Source organism: Rhodnius prolixus, unplaced genomic scaffold (assembly GCF_049639745.1).
Source record: "Rhodnius prolixus isolate KJV_2025 unplaced genomic scaffold, Rpr scaffold_3, whole genome shotgun sequence".
NCBI lineage: Eukaryota > Metazoa > Arthropoda > Insecta > Hemiptera > Reduviidae > Rhodnius > Rhodnius prolixus.
The window spans coordinates 17,785,862-17,808,102 of record NW_027411603.1 but is presented as its reverse complement, the minus strand read 5'-3'; the positions used below and the strand labels follow the sequence as shown (position 1 = coordinate 17,808,102).

At 30.3% G+C, this 22,241-nt stretch overlaps 2 protein-coding genes and 1 long non-coding RNA gene across 17 annotated transcripts in view; 2 read left to right on the top strand and 1 right to left on the bottom strand.

Moving 5' to 3' along the window:
* Positions 1-3,195: 3,195 nt before the first annotated feature.
* cta (Guanine nucleotide-binding protein subunit alpha cta) lies at positions 3,196-9,681 on the top strand. Its single transcript, XM_074124044.1, has 3 exons — positions 3,196-3,765; positions 3,930-4,147; positions 7,963-9,681. The coding sequence occupies exons 1-3, from the start codon at positions 3,235-3,237 to the stop codon at positions 8,318-8,320; spliced, it is 1,107 nt and encodes a 368-aa protein (XP_073980145.1). The 5' UTR covers positions 3,196-3,234; the 3' UTR covers positions 8,321-9,681.
* Positions 9,682-11,482: 1,801 nt separating this feature from the next.
* On the top strand, positions 11,483-14,509 carry LOC141452156 (uncharacterized). The gene is made up of 2 exons (XR_012457257.1): positions 11,483-11,743; positions 12,664-14,509. It is a non-coding gene; the product is annotated as an uncharacterized lncRNA (long non-coding RNA).
* LOC141452140 (RNA binding protein fox-1 homolog 2-like) overlaps positions 12,887-22,241 on the bottom strand; it is a 69,940-nt gene continuing 60,585 nt past the window's right edge. For 7 of the 15 annotated variants that reach the window (XM_074124017.1, XM_074124019.1, XM_074124020.1 and 4 more), the window contains 7 exons: positions 21,320-21,458; positions 18,902-18,965; positions 18,763-18,819; positions 18,460-18,483; positions 15,962-16,125; positions 15,772-15,835; positions 12,887-15,132 (listed from right to left, as the gene is read on the bottom strand). In XM_074124017.1, coding sequence (XP_073980118.1) covers positions 15,088-15,132; positions 15,772-15,835; positions 15,962-16,125; positions 18,460-18,483; positions 18,763-18,819; positions 18,902-18,965; positions 21,320-21,458 — 557 coding nt within the window. In that variant the 3' untranslated portion in view covers positions 12,887-15,087. The remainder of the gene's footprint in view (positions 15,133-15,771; positions 15,836-15,961; positions 16,126-18,459; positions 18,484-18,762; positions 18,820-18,901; positions 18,966-21,319; positions 21,459-22,241) is intronic. The other 8 variants (XM_074124023.1, XM_074124026.1, XM_074124027.1 and 5 more) reach the window with 3 other exon arrangements.

Below are 22,241 nucleotides of genomic sequence, written 5' to 3'. Positions count from 1 at the left end.
AATTGATTATAATAATAATAATAATAATACTTTATTTTTAAAAAGTATATAAGTACATTAAATTTTTAGTACAAAAGTATAATAGGCATGGCTACATGCAGCCGTCTGCACTAAATTGATTATAAATTCTAACTAAAAAATATTCTTTAAGAAACTAATAAATTAGATAAAATTGAGTTTTGAAGAAATAATTATTCCAAATGAAACTCTGATATCTGGTGTGCCCCTCTAAGTGTAATAACTTAACTCTTCTTGCATATCAGCCACTCGAGTAGATTCTATCTCAGTTGTGAGGTATGGCAAAAGAGAGATGTGGTTTTTACAATTTTTTTTTTTATGCAAACGATATTACTTTTCATTCATATTATTTTTTTGTCCAAACCGCCAACAACTCGCAAATATAAAAGTTATTGTTTTCTTCTAGTTAATTGTAGTAATAAGAATGAAAATAATATAACAATTTACCTTAAATTCTGGTTTTATGATTCGTAATTAACTGTTTTCAAAATGTATATCTGCTCATAAATGTATAAAAGTAAATATTTGATGAAGAGAGAATGGTGTGTGAGTAGCAGGAGAAGAGAAACTATCCATGATAACTATCATATTTAGATAATATGGTAACTTATGAGAATATGGTAAGGTATGATAACTTAGTTTTATGAAATCTTACAAAGTATATTTAAAGAAATAATGTTAATTAATGAAAAATATACATTCGTAAATTTTGTTTTAATGACCTCATTCTTGTATCGAGAATAACATCTGTTCAGAACAGCATTAAAAAGAAACTATGCTACCAAATTTCTGCAAAACAAGGGTTCTAAAAAATATTTACGCTCTATTAAATATTAAATTCTATTCAAATCAAAGAGATAATGAATTTGTGATGCCTAGTATGATTGCCTAATATAGTGGATGATACCTTTCTTGGCGCCGCCTGGCATGACGTACGATGGTCTTGCCGTGTTGGCGGACGAGCTAAGCCAGCAATAAATGGTGACGGTGTTATCAGAACAGGGGCACAAGAGATACAGACTGAATCCAACACAAAACAGAGTATGTACAGGTCAAAGAAAGTTGCTATACGACACTTGCAAACAGATTGAGTTACTACCAGGTCGATAATAGTTAAAGCGACATTGCGCAGATTCAACAAAAAGTGATATCTCTTGCCCCTTAATAGTACCTTCAATTTTCCTTATTTCATTTAATTCTAAACATACAGCTATCAGTTGTTTACAGAGCAGGTAGAAGAAAAATTTTGCTTACAATTTTAAATATATATTACAGTACACATTTATAATATGTATAATATTATTTATAAATTACATGTAATGAACAATAATTAATTCTCTGGAGAGCGCAAATTTTATGGAATTGATAAAAAAAATTTGTGGATTTTTTAAAAATATCTATGAATATAAAATTAGATGAATAATTGCTCAAATAGTAAGTGATATGCAAACTCCACAAAGTCATAATAGTAGATCATTAAGTATTACCCTTTATTGAGTATGAAAATAATTTCCTTTTCTCATTAAATCTTGATCAAATTTATGTTTCGGGAGCTAAAATCCTTAACTAAAAAAAAAAAGTTACTAAATTTGTTAAGAAAACTATGACTTTCTCTTAAATCAGCTTATACAATTTTAATGTTATTGTTAAAGTTTCTTCTGACCAAATGGCTAGGAGGCCCTAGGAAAAATACGCATCAGGTTTTTTTTTACTCGACTCATAATTTAAATATAAAAGTGTTAAAAAAATATACAAAATAATAAATTACTAAACATCATAATTTTTTTTTATTTATTTTTTGTTTGTAAAAGTAACTTCACTTATACGTTTTTTTAAAAAATCCAAAATGTAAGTCTAAATAATACTCCAAAATATTTATGAGCAATTCTAGACTCCCGAGTTCGAGTACAGCCAAAATTCCTCTTTAAGGTGTCTCTTACAAAAAAAAAAAAAAAGAAAAAAATTAATAGACGTTTAAGAGAAAAGTGCCATCAGTTGAACTAAGTATTAGTTTCTAAGACCAACTTTCAAATAATTAACGGAATTTAGAAAATAGTCAAACGATTGTACTCACAGCTTTGCATAAAAAAATTAAGGCTTCCAGGTTTTGAAGTCATTGGTAGCCAGAGCTTCCTCAATGCCCTATCGCTCTTCGTAAGGTGTTCTCTCATCTTTTCGCCAGTAGATTCGTCGACCCTTCCACATACGCTCTTGATATTGTTTAGCATTCTGGACTACTTTACAACTTAAAAACACCAGAATTTATAATCATAGATCTTTTATTCAAAACAGAACATTCTAGGTAAGACTTAACGTCAAGTTCTAGACGACGGATTTTCTCAGGGCTACCCCGGGGGGCAATCATTTTTACTGTTGGTTCATGCGGCGCGCCCACTTCCCTACATCACTGCAGCAAACGTTGTGTATAATCCCATCCTCTTGTGAGTGAAGAAAGAAGATCTTGCCTATCTTACTATACACCATTTACCGTCAATCTTGCAAATTGATCTCCCTGAGAATCAAATATGTGATATTCCTACTTGCGTTGACTTTTTTAAAGTAACATTTACCTTTTAGTAATCTAATGTACACAAATATTGTAAAAAGTACGATTAAAATAAACGTTTTCTTTAATTCTATTAATCTTTAGAGTTTAGTTCTCCAAATTGTATAAGTATTTTCCTTGAAGTTGCAAAGCTTCTGCCACATACTGTAACTGCAAAGTTTGATTCAATCAATTGAGTCTTGTAAATAACATGACCGTAAGGACCGCATAATTTTGAATTATATGTTCACCAGAAAAAAATAGCATTGTCTCTTCAAAAATAGTTGATTTAGATTAGTTGTAAATAACTTATTGCAAATTATGAAGTATAAAAAGTCAATAACAAATAATATGCGTTAGTTTTCAAAGCTGGCATTATTAGGGAAAAATTTAGATGGGATAGTTCATGGGGTGCGGCTTCTACTTAATAGAATTCATTTTAAAAATTATTTAAATATTTAACAATTATTTTAAGGATTGGTTTCTAGCCACAAAATTTAAGTTTACCATGTTTTTTCATTATTAAAATTAATTTAATGTAATTAAGTTTCTAATGTGAGTCAAAGATAGTATGTAATATTTAAAATTAGCGGGCACATTTATGTGCAAGCGGGGAAGGACCTACCTACAGAGGAGTGAAACAGGTTGCCTTGTGGGGTGAGGCCACAAAGATGGCGAATGTTGTGTTTTCATGTCCCTGCTGTTTACGCTTTCAATTTAGTCCAGAAGAAATAGAACAACGTTATCGTAGTCAAGAAATAGATAAAATGATAGAGAAAGAAAAACATAGTTTTCGTAGGCAAGTTAAACTTTTATTACTTGGTGCTGGTGAAAGTGGAAAGTCGACATTTCTTAAACAAATGAGGATTATCCATGGTATCAAATTTGAACCCGAACTTGTGAAAGAATATCAGCAGGTAATATATCAGAATGTAGTTAAGGGGATGAAAGTTTTAGTGGATGCCAGAAATAAATTGAATATTCCTTGGGAACATTCCGCTAACAGTGAAAATGGCAGTTACATTCTCAAATATGACAATAGTATGACGTTAGATACTAGATTATTTACGCATTATGCACCCACGTTGTACAATTTGTGGAAGGATTCAGGGATCAGAAGAGCTTTCGAAAGGAGAAGAGAATTTCAGTTGAGTGATTCTGTTCAGTATTTCTTAGACAATTTGGAAAGGATATCAAGGGTGGTGAGTATACTGTATACTTGCATATGCTAGCATTTATTGAATCATAGAGAAATATGACAATTATTATTGATTTTTTTTTTTTTTTTTTTTACAAAAAGTGATAAATGGTAATGACCTCGTGTTGTTGTGAAAGATATAACTAATTGAATTTGTTTTGTCTCTAGGACTATATACCTACTAATAAAGACATTCTACATGCCAGGAAAGCCACCAAAGGGATTTCTGAATTCACCATTCCAATTAATAACATTCCCTTTCGATTTGTGGATGTGGGAGGTCAGCGATCTCAGAGGCAAAAGTGGTTTCAGTGTTTTGATTCCGTAACATCAATACTTTTCTTAGTTTCATCTTCCGAATTTGATCAAGTTCTCGTTGAAGACAGGTATGCCAATTAGAGATAACTATAACTTTATTGCTTACATCCAGTTAGTATTGATAAAATTGTTAACATGTATAATTGTTGAGATATGTATATTTGAACGCCTTGATAAGATAGCTTTTGCCTATGACAAGTTTAGAAATGATTCATCTTTAGTAACCTCGTAAGTCATGATGATAGATCTAAACTTATCTATTCTTAGTGAAAACAATACTTTTCCTGTTAATGATAAATAAATCAAGAATATTTTGGTTCTGTCGAAATAATTTGTTTTGCACATAAAAAGAAAAGATGAAGCTAATAATAATATTTTCAGTACATCATTAAACTATATTAATATATATTAATTTAAATTTAAATTAATGAGATATTTACTTTTTACTTTTGTGACTTCTCTGTTTGAAGTATTTAAAATGTGGCAAATTATGAAATATTAATTCTCATTACTTTCGTTAATATGCATAGATACATTTGAAAATATTTCACTACTGTGAATTTTACCAACTTTCTTACCAACTTTTCTTAGCAACATATTCCTTACATTGATTCTTCACAAATAGGTCCTGAGGAATAGTTGGTATTTTACTGTTGGGGTTTATCAAACGCACGGGCTAACTCCACCTCATCATCGACCAATTCACTGACGCATAATCCGTTAAAAATGGTTAAATGTGCACTTAACGCTTTGCTACTCACTAGGAGCCGCAATTGATCTTCAGTATTAGTGAATTTGCTACTACTCACTAGGTATAAATTTGGGCCCTCCTTACAATCAACCTAACTTTGAGCAAGCGGATTCCGTGAACTAAATTGGTGAAACGTCAGACCTAAATAAAGCAGCCTTTTTTCTGTAACAAATAAAAACATCTAATGGTGCCAAATCAGAGATATCCTCATAGGGTTCACAAGTTTATTCATATGTGCGGAGCAATTTCGATGTATCTTGTCCTTACATCCTTTTAAAAAGTCTCGTTAGTTTTCTAAACTCGGAGATTGTAAATTGATATAGCTTAGGATTGGAAATAAATGTTTTTCCACGTGCGATAAATTCCGCTTATTTTTCATGTTGATTTCGTTCTCTAAAGGGCTGAGGAAATTGGTCACGACTTAACGCCTGACCTAGAATAAAATTAACAGCAGATTATACGTCAAAATTCTGATGAAATATATCCATTGGATTTTCTAGCACGTTCCTAAACATGTTAAGCTTGTGCTGGTTTATAGTAGATCAGATATACCGTCTATTTTTCATTTCTGGATCCGTCTCCACATGCTTCGGTCAGAATTTATATAATTTATATCACTGAAGGTGATGCCAACTAATGGCCCCTTCTTAAAATTTTTTATAACCTGTAGATTACCTATTATTTCAGCATTATAAATTTTTCCGGTTGTTTTTGCTGCTGAACATCTTTTTTCCAATTATGATTTAGAATCAAAAATGAATTTTTTGGTATTCCACAATTATAATAGTATATATAATAATTATAATTCTCAGATATATAGATTTGCTATGAGAGAATTAATGTGTAAAAAAAAAGCTATTAAGGTCGTTTTGTTTAAACGTAGTGAAGTGCATTAGCACTTTGTTACAGTTTAAAACTGACAGTCTTTGTTTGGTTGGAGAAAGGGTTGGTACATCCAAACTTCCCAACCTGTAGGTCCTATATTTATGATCTTGTAAATTAATTTAATAAGGTAAGGTTTGTCATTTCGGGGATGTAAGTTTGCGTAAAGTGAATTTTGATTGAATAGATTTTTAATAGTTGATTTTAATTCGCCATTTCTTTTACCATTGCATGTCAGCTGGATGTATCTATCAGAGAATAATCGCTGTCTGTAATGTGCTCAGTAGGATAGTTAAGTTTGTGAAATTTTTAAATTGAAAATTTTGTGTAATTAGATAATTGTATCACAGTTTCTGTTAGTGAAGTAACTGTGATTTACTAAAATATTTAGGGTGACATTTGCACCATCGATAAGTTATTTTAAGACGTTTTTTTTAATGTTTCAATTTTCATTCTATTTTCCCCAACTGACGACCTTATGTCCAGAATATCATGGGAATGTTTATTATCTTCGGTAAATATCCATTTGCCAAAAGTAACCCGATGAATATTTCTCATTACCTCCACAAAGATGGAGTAGGGGACCTTTATCATTAGACTTGAATTTATTTTCAGCCGGTAATTGTAATGTATCTATGGCAACATTACCACTATTTTTTGTCTTGTCATTTTTACCCAATTTGGGAGCCCGGATTAGGTCCAAGGGAGTTCCTTCCCGAACCAGCGATCTTTTATTTGTTTTGCCTGCATTAGGATTCACGCTAATGTTGACTGTAGGCGAACAATTGATGTTATTAGTATTACTATTTAAAATAATAATGATAATAATAACAATAATAAGGGAAGGGATTAGCTATGAGGTTAGCATACTGGACTCCCACGCGGAGGTCCCGGGTTCGAATCCAGCAGCTGACCCTTAGATTTTCTCTTCCTAGGAGCTTCTTACAGCTCACTGTCCGGTGATGGACAGTGTTGTCTGTAACGAGAGAACACTGTCCGGAGGCCGGCAGTGCACTGGAAAAAGCTCCGGGCGCTAATGACCTCAGCTGTTGATGCGCCAAAAAAAAAAAAAAAAAAAATAATAATAATAATATAAAGTATTACTATTATTAGTAGAATACTTATCCGGTTTAATGTTGGGTATCGGTGGTCCTCTGTCGTGTGGCAGTCCATTGCTACTCTCCTCCATGTGTCCTTTTGAAGTTTGTTCTTTGTTTTAGTACTTTGTTAATGCGTAAATTTCAAGTGTAATAAAAACTCCCTTTTTTACGCGGAAAAACGAAAAAAATTTAATGAACCTTAACCCCACAAAGTTCTTTATTTTAGATAAATTTGAAGTTAAAATTCTTTTAGTCCACCAAAAAACACCGCAAACTTTGTAGAGCTAAAAAGTTGAATTGTTGCCAAAATGTTTCCCTAGAAACGTCTAATGGAAGTTCTAGTTATGAATTTTTCTTAGAAGTAGTAGTTTTTAAAAATTTTGACCAAATATAACCTTACTTAATGTAAAGTTTTATTTACATTTCTTGTGTATTTTAGCTATTTCTCAGTTTCCGGTTTCCTAATTGTCCTAAAAGGAATATCTTCATGAGATTTGAACGTTTGAAATCTAATCATAAGTTAGTAATAAGTTTTCACTTAAACATTTTTTAATTATTATGGACCCGCAAAATTCTATTTGGTTACAAACTCAATTTTCGATATGATTTTCGCACTAAGTAATATTAATAGAATAAATCAGAATTGAATCTAGGATCTTAAATGAATCAATTTTTTGCTTTACTTGATTGTTTCGGCAATCTTTGATGGTCCTTCTGCTAGGAAAAGTCTTAGTGCACTGAAGAATAAAAATTCTTGTTTGCTGGTAGTTGATCTTTTTTTAACAAGTCTGCTACAAAAGTCATTGACAACTTATAATTCCGAAGTTTTAAGAAGTAATCTCTCTCAGTATACTTACACAAGGGCAGAATGGTTTGGTAGCCTATTATAGAAGAGGATAAAAGAAATTCTTGCGTGTTATTAATCTAATTTTTTTAAGAGTATTAAAGGAGAATTAAGTGAATGCTCAAGACAAAGTAATGAGTTTCAGTTATTTATTACTTCTTAATAAACTTCAAATGGTCTTTTTAAAAATTAAGAGAAATTATGAAATTGTATCTTGAACTTCTTTAGTTCAAAATAGGTGTATTGAAAATGATCTCCGTTATTTAATATTTTGTTCACCCAATTTCCTTTTTCTTTTTTTTTCAGGAAAACAAACAGATTAGAAGAATCAAAAAACATTTTTGATACAATTGTAAATAATTTGGTATTTAGGGGTGTATCAATTATATTATTCCTCAACAAAACAGATTTACTGGCTGAAAAATTGAAATCTGGAGAAACAAGCATCAGATGGTTTTTTCCTGAATTTTCAGGAGATGAAAAGAAATTAAATGACGTTCAAACATTTCTGTTAGAGTATTTCAGATCTGCAAAAAGGGACCCAAGAAAACCATTATTTTATCATTTCACAACTGCAGTTGACACAGAAAATATCAAAGTAGTTTTTAACGCAGTCAAAGATACAATCCTACATAGAAATCTTGAATCTTTAATGTTGCAATGATTGATTTTTCTATTTATTTGTGCACCTTTATCCATAGAGGAGAGGTTGAACCAATACTGTCTCCGCAAAGTATAAGGAAAAATTTAAAAAATCCAATTAAGGCAACAAAAAGTATACTACATAAATTAATTATGAAGTTTTCCATCCATAAGACATTTTTATATCCAAATGGAAATATTTATCCATCTGTTATCTGAATTCTAAACCCATTTCTCTAAGGCCCGTAAATATGTGTTTCAATCTGAAAAGTCCTCAGATCCGTATGGCTTCCTGCTTTATTAGAGCAGTACCATCAGATCCATTAGAGTGGGTAAAATGAACTATTATTTCGCCTTCCTCAGGCCTGAGGCTTCAGTCATAATCTATTGCTACGACTATTGTGCTTCCATCTTTATTCATAATCAGCATCCACAACAACAAAATCGAACGAAAAAACCTGCAAACACAAAATGAATAATTTTTTTATATTAGCAAAAAGTAATGCGGTCAATTATTGTTTTTTATAGCTTAGAGAATTCATGTTGCCTAAGCTGTTTTATAAAATATTCTCGTGTAAATGTCATTAAAAAAATAGATTAAGTTGTACCATAAAATGTAAGAATATTTTTACAAATTAATGCCCTTATTTCTCAAAACGATAGACCTCTCCCGAAAAATATGGGTGCACTTCAAATTCTCCATCTACACTTTTAAGGTATCATTTGAAGCGGATGTTAATTCATTATTAGCTTTAATAAATTTCCATGCTCAGTCAGAAATATGTTTATATGTATTTATATTATATAATTAATGAGTGATATTATTAGTATTAATATCAATTTAACGTTTAATGATTAATATTAAACTGATGATTTAATAAAAACGAGTGATATTAACGTTTTCTGTGCCCTAAACAAAGCCTTGTCCTGCCTTAGAGCCAAATGATTTATTATTATTGTGCATAAGTAATGCTAAATTATAATACTTCAAGACTGTTACGAATTTGTAATCTCAATCTGTTAATTCATTATTATTTTTTTTCAATTTTGATATTTATTTATAATTTTTGTTCAGGGTGCTTTTTTTAGAAGTTTCCCTATAAATTAAAAAATAACAGTGCCTTATGAAGAATCAACGTAAATAACTTTTTTTAAAAATAAATATAAATTTTATAAATAAAATTATCATTGCATGTAAATATAATTTGTAGGACTTGTAAATAAAAAATAAGTACCCTGGATTACGTTTGTACAAATAGTATGTGTATGTACAAAAATATATATTTATAATATCTGTATATTTAAAAATATATGATTTTTATATATTTTATATATTCACATTGTAAATAATATGTAAAAAAAATATATAAATATTTAAAGTAATGAATTTATTTCAATAAACAAACCTTAGTGAGGAGATAGTTTTCTCATTAGTATTAGCTGCCAATAGGAAGTAAAGAATAATGCCAATTTCAGTCATGATTTTTTTTTATTTGGCGAAGTTTTTGACAAGAGGGACTAGGTCATCTTCAGTTGAAAAAGTTATACAATATAATTGTATTATGCGTTATGTAAAATATGTTTCACAGTTCTGAAGATGACCTAGTCCCCAGGTCGAGAGCCAGCAAAATACAAAAATCACAACAAATAGGCATTTTCTTTTCTGCCTACTGGAATTATGAACCAGTCACCAAAAACAATAATACTTATTAGCAGCCATGTTTTTTGAAATAGTCAATAGATACCCTAATGATCCATTAGAGATGCTAATTTTATCTTTCCATCAATGATTTTACCAAATTCATATTTTATGTGTTCTGATTGTGAAGAGTCCTCTATTTTACTTCATTTTAATAACTGCTGTAGGTGAAACTTAATATGCTTTTTCGGCTCCAGACAGTAGTCACAAACTTCCATGTATGCACTAAACTTTTTAAAGCAACTGAATGAGAGAGACAGAAAAAGTATAAATTAAAATTTAAAATTTACAAGATTAAATTTGTTTTTCCACTTCGGTACCTCTAATGTTTTTCTTACAGAGTTAGAATGGAAGTGCAATCTTCAAATTTTTGTAATACTCGCAAAAAAAAAGAAAAGAAGAAGCTAATTAACCACAACAAACCCAAAGAAAAAGTTTCACGTAGGTTAATCGTAGTTGCCCAGATGCTAGCAAAGAGGACCTCACAGTTATTAACATTACACATAAATCGCAATAATCTATACTTAAATGGAAAGCTTAACTTTATAACACTTTTACAATACATGAAAAAAGGACAAATAGATGCTAAAAATCCCTTGAACAGTGTCTATTCATAAATTAAGAATTCAAATTAGCAAGGAATCAGTCCACATAAAAAACAACAATTCATCTTTTTGCCAACGTTTCTACAAATATATTGCCTTCAGGGCGTGGCTATGCGGGTTGGTTGAGTTACAGAAAACTGTCAAGTAGGGCCCAATTTAAATATTAATTTTCTGCTTACTGCAAATAGTATTTTTTGAGATATATTGTTCAAACTATAGACATACACAAACATACAGTTTTCTAAAAACCACTGTTTTCGGGTTAAAAACGGATATTTCCGGTAAAGGAAATTTGGTATGATTGCAATACTTTCCTTAGATAGTGAAAGAAAATAAAAATAACTTGGACTATACCTTAAGAAAAAATTATTAAATACCATCTAATTTATTCCTTATTCTCTCAAGTCAGTCACTTAAAAGTGCAATATAGTAAGTGAAATGTTAAAAGCTTTATCTGGGTTGGAATGGAATTATTTTTATTAAAATCATAGTTAATAAAGTAATTGGAATAATAATATGATTAAATATTACATTTTCAATTACGAGTTATGCACTAAATACGAGTGCAACTAGTCGTAATGTCTCTTTGTATTAAACACTGTATCTAATACTGATTCATCTCCCTAAGGTAGTAAACTAAATAAATAAAATAGGTAAGGTTAAATTAAATAAAATCAACTGAGCCGAAGATTTCCGATGATTACCGACCACATTCGTGTAGATGTACATAGTTGAAACAGATTGTGGAAGGTAACAGGCCGCTAAGGCACCTTGGGTTCTAACCCATGTAAAATCTTTGTGTTAGTGACCGATTTTCTTGGAATTACCTCACTCACACAAAGATTTTACATGGGTCAGAACCCATGCTGCCTTAGCGGGCTGTTACCTTCCACAATCTGTTTCAACTGCAACTACCCGAATGTAGTCGGCAATTATCGGTATTCTTCGGCTTAAATATTAATATTTAACTTGTTTTAATTTACTAGTTTCCTAGTTTGTCGCATCGTTAAAGTAGATTGTGTAGAGAATTATAATTTGTTATTTACAGTAATAACAGTGATATGAATTAATAGTTTATCACAGGATTATTTAACAAAATGAAAAAAAAATCGATGTAATAATGCCAATCATTTCACAATAGGTACTTGTTATTAAAAGAAATATTTTATTTATTATAATAAAACCCTTATAAATGGTTTTTACAAGATCTTGGTCTTATGCCAGAATTTGAATCATTTGTTACATTTTACTCCTTTTGAGGTGTTTCTAAGTTGCTATAACGCTTTCTGCGGATAATAATCTCATTATTCTTTGCTGTTTTTTTACTGCCATAATTTGCTTAATGAAACTTTTTATCTTTGTTGGCAGTAGATTTTGGTCTAAAATAATAATCAGCAGTCTTTTTACTGAATGAATTATTTTTTGAAGATTTCCCTACAATTTAGTTACTTGGTGTTGTACAGTTTGTACAATAACTATCGCTTTTACTGAACACATTTATCTGGAATATTGATTTTAAATAAATTTGGGAAGTCCTAAAGAAATGTTAGCAGTTTTTTTAAAACTTGGTTTTTAATTTAACAAAAATACCAAAGATATAGAATATCAAATACTTAAGTAAACGATTTATTAATTTTGATTGTCTTTGCGGGCATTAAGTTTTTTCTAATTTGGTTGTATGTGCGGACAACTTTTCCAAATACCTTTGACAACATCTGCCTCAAGTCTGCACCTACCCCTAAAATCTAATTTAAAAAACTTGAGTAACTTGTGTTGGATTTTAACACAAACTTTCCTTGTTGCATTTTGTTTGAACTTCTTTTGAGTTACTTTCGGTGGCTAATATTATAAATAGTGTATAATATTTATAAACTATACTATAACAAACTACACGACACCTATAAAATTAGCGAATTGTTCCAAATTGATTAATCTGACAATACTTCTTTCGTTTGAGGACAGCCTTTTCTCTAAGTGGAATTATTTTTCAATACCTCTGGGAAAGAAGGAGCTATTGGCTTTTTTATATGTTTACATGTTTGATTATGCCATTATGTTTAGATTGCGAAATGAGATATTTACCACTCCATTGCCTGGAGAGAAGTGGGAAAATCCTAGGATGTTTTAAAAAATGGAAGTATGCTACCAGACCTGAAGAATTGTGACGTCTCTTTTGGCATCAGTTTCGGGTACTAGCCTCATCTTTTAATCTGATAATATAGTTGTCTAACTGTAATGTTACAAGGAATTTGGTTTGTTTAAAAAGAACAAGTTATAATACAAATTAATGTGTACACTTCTTTAATGGGCATTTTTAATACATACAATGCTAGATTACACAAACACAATACAGTTGTATATTTTCCTACAAAGAGGCTATTTTTTCTTTTTCTTTTTTTTTATCTTAAATAGCGAAAGTGCTATCAATGACTTTTTATTTTTTGATATAAAACCAAATAAAGATAAAATTAACCAATTTTTTTAATATTATTTTTTTTATTTGTGCTGATGATGTGCGAATATAATTTATTTTTGTGCCGAAAGGAAGACATCTTTAATAAATCCATCGATTTACATCTAACAATATAAAATAAAATATGTATTTTCTAAATAATGTTAATATCGTATGTATGTAAATATTGGCAGCGGTGGCAACCCAGCACATTATTAGACTCTCATAAATATTGCTTGCATAACAGTAATCAAAAGAATTAAAAAATAGAAAACACAAATATCATTCAGTTATTATTTTACATGTAAGAAAATATACAAAAAACAAAAAATTATGCTTAGTAAGCAGCATAGTTTATTTGCAACAGAAATATTATACCCCATAGAGATTGATATTTGTGCCGTGACAGTAATAAAAATAATAACAATAGCGAAACTGTAATCGTTAGGTTTGAGCATTTAATATGGGTATCTTTGGTCTAATGAATGTCATAAAACATGAGATTCAACACTATGATGAAATTAATGAAAAGTCAGCACTGACATTCCACCAAATTTAGCATTCACACCTGCATTCAACACCTACGATATATCTTACATTATATAATATAACCAACTAATACAAAAGTGTAGCCTTTCTATAAGAATATACATAAGTTTAATAATAATCTTTAATTATGAACTACCTTCAATATTTACGACAAGAACTCAAATTATTGGAGTTTCATTTTTCAATATTTAAAAAAAGGTACTATTTGGATAACGAATAACAAAATACTGAAAATATAAAGAGCTGTTTTATCAATTTGGGAGTAAATCTTGTGGTCAAATTTATAACCAATGAAAAAAATATTTTATTAACCCTTGCATTTCCAAAACATTTACGACATTTAAGTATAAAATAATATTTACTCTTAATAGAGTATGGCCTCTTTCAAAAAAAAAAAACATCTAAATATAATATCCTGGAGATAATTTTAATGTTAATTTAAATGATATAGAAAGAGAGCGCATTCAGAGATATGTGTTTCTTCGGGGAGGATGTACATATATATAGTTGTTTTAAATATTGGTATACATATCGTAAAAATGTTTTAGTACCGCTATTACAGTATCTACTCTTAAGAACATGCCACAGTTATATTTCTATTTGTTTTATATACTGAATACTAATATGATTAATGTCTTTTTTTTACTTATAGACAATTTTCAGTTAAATGAATCATTGCCTTTCATTTGTACAAAATTAAGAGGGTTTTTGCAATATTTACAAGTTGAACTTCTCTAAAATATAAAAATGTCATGTCAGGCTCTAATTTGAATATTTAAACAATTAAACAGAATATATACACACGTATATCGATTTATATAAATATATAGCAATTATTTATATATTTATATAAAATATATATGGTATATGTATTAATATAATAAAAAAAAAATCTATCACGAAAAATAGTAACTGAGGGGGAAGGCATACTCAAAACTTAGTATGAGATTCTATTGAGTATACGCTTAAAAATAATATATATCATTTATATATAGGTATATGTATATATTTACACGTAAAAGAAAATTTACGTTTAAAAAAAATCTATTGAAAATACAAAAAACAAAAAGCGATCATTTGGTGTTATCAGTAAAACCCTTCCAAGAGAGTTACATTCCATTGCCGTAGAATAAATGGACATCATAAAATACAACTTGTCAATACGAAGTTAATCGTACATTACATTAATAATAACTACCAATTACCTACATCCATTAAAAAACAAAAGTAAAAAAAGGACAAAAATAATTACTGGGTGAAGTGTACATACGCATCATAATTACAAAATGAGAATGACAACAATAAGAAAATAATAAATAATACAATCCTGCAGGGTGATCAATTTGTGGTATTTATTTTTTCTTCATCCTAGTGATTCAGAAAAATGTACTTACTCAGTATAGGTTAATGTAATGCAAATTGACTTTAATATTTACAAAGGTAATTATATTATAGTGACTTGATTTGTTTCTCATTCTCTGACCTCAGTATGGAGCGAACCTGTTGTACCCACTTCTGTACACTGCAGCCTAATAACAAACAAACCTATGTTAGAAAAAAATCTTTTTTTTTTTAATGTCTTTTTGTTTAAAAAAATAAAATAAAAATCCCGTTTGGAGTACTCGCAAAAATAACCCTTGCATTTCCAAAACATTTATTGAGAGAGAGTCAAGATCCAAAATTTTATCAGCAAAAACGTGTTTACTTCATAAAATTCTGCTAGATTCGGATTTGGATTCATTTTCAGAGATTGGTTCATCAGTTTTAAGAGAATTTTCACTTCTACTAACAGTATTCTTTACATGTAACTACACTCTCTTGACATATTTAACACATAAAAATAAGAAGATAAACAAAATTATTCGATTATTTCAGGAAGAACTTTTGTACTTTGTTTACACTAATTAAAAACACTTTCTAAGATTAACATCATTAGGGATTCATGATTTTATTTAGAGTTACGTAATCAATTTTATAGATGAATAAATTCTGATGAAATTACTTTTAATTTTTAATAATTTATTTATGAAGGCGCCATCAATCGTCAAACAAGAATCCAAAGAAACTCTATTTCAAAAATTTGTAACGTTTTGTTGATTTTTCTTTAAACATTTCCTGTTCTAGCAGCACACAAAGTTAATTTTATAAAAGATTATAATGAAACATACCCCATATCCGGCTACTGGTCCTATTCCATGGCCCAGATAAGGATCTGCATATTCTCGCCCATATCTTTAAATAGTTAAAAGAAAAAAGAGTAAGCGAAAATCGCTACAAAAATATCATTTAAGGACAATAAAGCTTGACATTAATGAAAGGCTTTATATTTATATTACAGAAATTAGATAAATTAATTACCCTGCTACTGCAGCATAGCTAGCGACAGGTTGGGCTGCTGCAGCAGCAGCGCCATAAGCCCTTGCTGCAACTGCAGTATATGAAGCAGCAGCAGCATATGAAGCTTGCTGAGCTGCAGTGGAAAGTGATCCTGGAGCTTTGAGTAAAGGACCTGCTCCTCCAACCTGTAATCAATAAGCCATACTTGCGAGACTAGTTTTATTTCAGTTGAAATATTAAAAATGAAAGAACATTCTTATTCAATTAATTATTTTTATTATTTCTGTTTTTTTATGGTTGAATGTTCATAATCTTATATGGCAGGAACTATTCTTATGTGTTTGTTTATAATCTTAAAAAGTTACATTATATTTAAGAGTTTGTTGATCTTCTCATAAAAACACTTTTCAATAAAATGAAAAACTATTAATTTTTATGTTTAAATATGTTTTATTTGTGTGCCTCTTTAAACAAGTAACCTTAAATATTTATTTTTTTTATTTTTTTTTCAAGTTAAAGCGTTTTCTCTTTCAGATCAAAGGTGCCCTCCACATCTCACTTAGAATTTTTACTAATAATAAGAAATAAATCTTCTATAGAATTATTATTATTTTTCTTTGTTATTAAATAACCCTTCCTCTAACAGAAGCTTTATCTCTTCGTCTTTATACGTTCTGAGGGGGGAGTGCAAGGAACGTACAGTAGATTCCCCACAGGTCAATTCGTAACTGGCAACTAAAAAATAGGAATAAAAAATTGTGGTTGAGAAATGCCCCGTAAGTAACCTAAGGATACAAAACTTTATTGCTTAGAGATAAAATTTTAAAAGAACATTAGCTTAAGATATTTTAGAAAATGGCCAACTCAAAATTATAGTACTTATAGATAAGTATCCCCTACTTCTACAAACACACAAATTGGTTAGTTATATGTACATGCACGCTTAAAAGGTTAGTAACAATATTTTTTCCGTGAAATCCCCCCCACCCAACCAGTGAATAAGAATGAATTTTGGATATAAGTGGGATATTAAACAGAAAATTGGAGAAAAAAAATAAGATAATTTATTTCAAAAATAATGGAACACACTACAATTCCCAACTATTTAAATAATGAGAGGCAATTAACACTGTAAATATATCAACTTAGTAGTATTGCCGTTTAATATGCTACATATATATGAATTTTGTTTTCTGGTCAGCGATGGATTTGGGTTAAAAGCGAGCTACCTCGTCAACAATACGAAGTCAAAGCTGATTGCATAGAAATGGATGGAAGATCACATACAATGGATGGAAAAAGTTTTGAAAATTAATAATCTACAATTATTTTTTATTATTAATGCTTTTAATAACAGGTTTCAATCGGTGTTTTTAAATGAGAAAAGCTTTTTAGAGGTTAGTGTCAAAACTTCGGCAGAAGTTTTAATAAAATCAGCTTTGTAGATTATAGAAACATACAGAAAACAGTAAATAACCGTTGTTTAGGGTTATTTTCCAAAACTGTCTTTTATTAAGTAAGACGCACTTCCGAAGGTTTATGGGACCTAAAGACAATGTTGTCTGTCTTTCATAATCTTAATAATTTAAATTCAAAATTTAATTTGAAACGTTCATAAGAGAGAGACCTTCTAATGACTGCAGAATTTATCTAGGACTTTTATCGTTTTTGAATTGAGGTTTCCAATAGATTAGCAATTCGCAATAGTTTTCTCCAACCAATCAAAGAAAATTACAAAGTTAGTGGAAAAAAAAAATCGTTATGATCATATGATCTCTTTTGGAGAAAGGCAGTAAACTGATGAAACTTAGTATTATTACATAAATTTCCTGTCCTTTACTTGAATAATAAGTGTTATTACTGTTCCTTGCATAGATATTGTTGCGTTTTATTTATGTATATAATATTTTTAATCAAGAATTTAGTAGGGATAAATAATTGAGAGGAACCAGGAACTCAGACCGCTGAATGGAAAGAATTATAACAACGTAAAAGATATTAAGAAGTGGAAAAAAGAGATTCAATTCTTTCATTTCAACATTTAAAACTGAGATTTTAGGATTATCGTCAGGATTATTAATATTTAGTTACTGGTTCATAATCAGTTATAAAGAGTACTAACATAATTTTTTACCACTTCAAAAGGGATTAATTTCACAAAAAGTTAAATTAACATACTGCTATTTACAGTTCGGCTACGGCAACCAACAATGTAATTTGCATATATATATTATTTTACTTTGTCAAATTAGTTTTAACTTAAATAATCAAGTCTACAGGTTCTTATTCTCAGTCATAAAATATAAACATTGAAACATTATTATTCATAATAAAAAGAAATAATTAGTGTATACTGGCTATCATAATTTGTCATTATACAAATAAATAATAACTAGGAACTGAACTGTTAATATGGCAATGTTACAATTTCAAACAAAGACGCAGGCATGAGGTAATGACATTTTATCACACACAAATGCTAGGATGCAAATGAGCTTATCTAATAATCATAAATATACCTCTGTGCCTGTGGCCCCTGACCCCTGAAACATTATAATTTGCCTTTAACCAGGTATCAGTATTACCCATATTTGTAATGGATAGAAAAGTAATTTAGGCTGTGGTATGCATGACTCTTTAGGGAAGCAATAAATAGAATAATTCATGAAGGAAATAATCTTTTCCTTAAGTTTATTTCACTTAAATTTCGTCAGCGAAGAGGGGGATAGTCTCCTATTAGCGATATAAGTGAAAATATAATCAAAATCAAGAACACAGCTGATTGAATCAATTAAGTAAAACAAATTATTGGTCAAACTTACGGGATCTTCCTTTAAGCCTAACGAGAGTCCTGGAATATTGCCTGCAGCCAATAGTCCCTTAAATAAAACAAAACAAACTTAATTGTGGCATATTCAAAATTAAAGGCTTCTATTTCGCTTCAAATAAATTATTACTTACCTGTAATCGGTAGTTACTATCAGTAGCGGCATGTGCAGCTAATATAGGATCATAATATACCCCACTGCAACATGAATTTTAAATGTATACATTAGAAATACAGAAAAACAAAATAACACTTCATAATATGGTTTACTGTGTTAGCAATGCGTTACAGTAATTACTTAATAATGAATATACATTGGATGCTATTACTTTAAAATTTTTATTTGCAAACAAATTTCATTTGTTACAGAGTTGATTAAAACAATATTCAGAAGTATAACTATTGAATATTGCGAATATTCAGAAGTGCCCTATCCATAATAAATCTACTTTATTAAAAATTTAGGGACAAGGAAAAGTTAATGCATCCAATCACTACTACTTCTCAAATGTTTCTTTTAACTTCTACTGATAATGATTAAATTAAAATATAAAATAAATAAAAAACATTAGTTGATTAATAATGGACAATAAAGCTAAAAGATTTTGCGACCAAGAAATAATATTTGTACCACAGCCAAATTTCGGAACCATGCACTTATACAGGACAGGCACATTCAAATAATGCGCAAACAATGCAATAATATATACACAACGATCTTCTAATCTTTCAATAACGAAAACAATTGTTTTTATTGTAACGGGCTACAGCTAAACAGTATAATAATAAATTCCTTGACTAAACTAAGACTGAAACACCAATATTTTCACCATTGGACATATATTTAGAATCCAACTCAGTAGTTTTATTGAAATACCATTTTAAAACATTAAAATATAAGTTTAATAAGTAACAGAAATTGCAACTCCGACAAAAGTTGCCTTTCATACCACTAAGCTAAATTTGAATTTATTTACATGGAGTCAATTGTACATAAATATGAGCTAGCTCAAAACTTCCTTAATGTAATATCAACTTTTAACATCCCGAAATAACATGTAATGGGGCTAATGGGTTAGGAAGTGTCTTAAAAAATTCGCCATCTTCCGGACTAATATTTTTTTTTTTTTTTAACTACAATTTAATGAGTAAATTTACTCAGCGATTAATCTGACGAGTAAAAGTGACCAGCACAACTTTCTGAGAAAATTTAATTCAAAGCCTTTTATTCAACAATAGTATCTAATATAATATATCAAATCTAATTATACCTTAATGAATATAATATTTTGGGTGATTTTATCCAGCACTGCGATCTTACCACATTTTTAAACAAAAACAATAATTTTAAAAAATACTTAGAAAATTGGCAGACAATTCCTTCATAGATAACTTTTAAGGGTGTTCCTCATTTGCCTTAAGAGATTCCTCTGTTTTAATAAAAATAAACACCACAATGTTCCGTTGTTTTTCTTGATGGCTTTTCCTTTGTTTAGGAGCGAAATTAAAAAAAAAAATTGTGCTTTCAGCCTGTTTGGATAAAAATAGCATTAATGATTAAAGAGATAGGAGAACGGGTAAGGGGCAAATTCGAGGTGAATCATTTCGGTTAGCACAGGTTGGATATAAAATGGATACATAAATAAGTCGCAGGAGTAGTAGGAATAACCCTGGCCAGAGACAGGTGAAAAAATTGATACGCAGTCTCATCTAAACTTACTCTACTCCAGTAGGCCCTGTCGGTCGATAGGATAATCGTAGACCATTTTTATTGGTCATGAAACATACCATCGCATAGCCCTGGTAGAGCAAAACTCTGCAGGTTCTGTCAGGAAGAAGATGAAACATCCTGCACAAAATATGTCAGTGTGAAGGGCTAGTTTTACTCACGGATCGGCTTTTCACAAAATATCCACGCCTTCACACTTTGTCCAGGGTTCACTCTCCAGACTCCATAGTCTAGTCCCACAGATAAAACTGAGGGAGTGCACTAATTAGTAAGTGCCACAATAAATCCTCTGGGTACTAGTGACTTAGGCGTTTTGCCCAACCTGCACAGTATCTAATCTACTATTTGGCGTAAACCGAAGACTTAATGATTGGAGAACGGGTAGAAATTACAAGGTCCTATGCACGAAATACAGCATAAAAACTTGCACATTTTTCCAAATAATGAGTTACCTGCTTAAAGAAGATGTGCTTAGACGACTTAAGCACATATTAGAATACAATACATTTTCGCGAAACTCAATAATTTTATCAAGGACGAATGGCTGCGTAGGTCATTTTCACCCCAATAATATCCTTAGAAAAAGTTGCTTTCACAGTTCTACTTATTGCTCATGCTAATTGACTTACTCCAATGGATGTCAAATGAGGAATACCCAATCTTTTTCATTGTCAAAAATCTATTAAACCAACTTGTAATGCATAGATAATACCTAAGGGTGCAAATGTACGAATAATAAATAAAAGGACTGCTGGAATGGAAAAAAAAGAGATGATGGCGTGGAAATAGATGTGCATAAATTTGATTTAATGAGAATACTCACGGTGTGTATCCAAGGGCAGCGGTGGCCGTAGCTAATGGGGAAGGGTGCCTAGCGAATGCCGCAGCCGCTGCTGCAGCCGCTGCCGCAGGAAATGTAGCCCGTGCTCTCCGCTGTATCGCTGCACCTCGCAACGCCGTGGCTATACAATACACTCTCACACTCATTCGCACCATACTACGTGGTCACTTAAACAGCTATGTGTTCTAGCAAGTTAACAAGGCAACCATCTTTCCCTCCATAATCCTTAAAACTTTATTGCGAGACTATCTCAAATCTGTTAACATGTACTCTGGGCACAACACAATTTCTATTAGGTAAGTGACATGCAATCACTATTTAATGATAATTATGGACATTCTACGACCCAAGCCATTAAATGAATGTAAACAAAGAAAGAAATAAAATTTAAAACTGGATTACTCTATTGTGCAACACTACACCATTTCGATTAAATGTTACAAGAGTTTTTCTATTATAACGGCAACAAAACCGAAGTAAACATAAGAAAAATAAGACTCACTTATTAAACAAGAGTTTGTTATTGTTAACTTGCTAATACACATGCTGATAATTCAAATTAAATATTATGCATAAAGAGGTCAATCTGCACCCAAAAGTATAGCATGTTCATTTGAACACATGCGTATAGTTTTGTAAACACTCAATAAAAAATTAAATAAAATAGAAACTGTACATATCATACACAATTATGCAACACATAATTCAACATTTCTATGAAGAACCGTTAATTTTTGATAAACTTTCAACTTTAAAAAAGATTATAAATATCAAAAATAAATAAACCCTGGCATGGCCGTGAATAAAACAGAAAGCAGAAGTATGTGCTGAACCCCATGCATTAAGACAGTAACAAATCACTTGCTTTATTCAGTTCTAGTAAATTTATTTTAAGATTCCGTAA

Coding starts and splice junctions, on each gene's coding strand:
- cta (XM_074124044.1), top strand. CDS start 3,235: ATGGCGAATGTTGTGTTTTCATGTCCCTGCTGTTTACGCTTTCAATTT. Junction 3,766..3,929: donor TGGAAAGGATATCAAGGGTG/GTGAGTATACTG, acceptor TTTTGTCTCTAG/GACTATATACCTACTAATAA. Junction 4,148..7,962: donor CAAGTTCTCGTTGAAGACAG/GTATGCCAATTA, acceptor TTTTTTTTTCAG/GAAAACAAACAGATTAGAAG.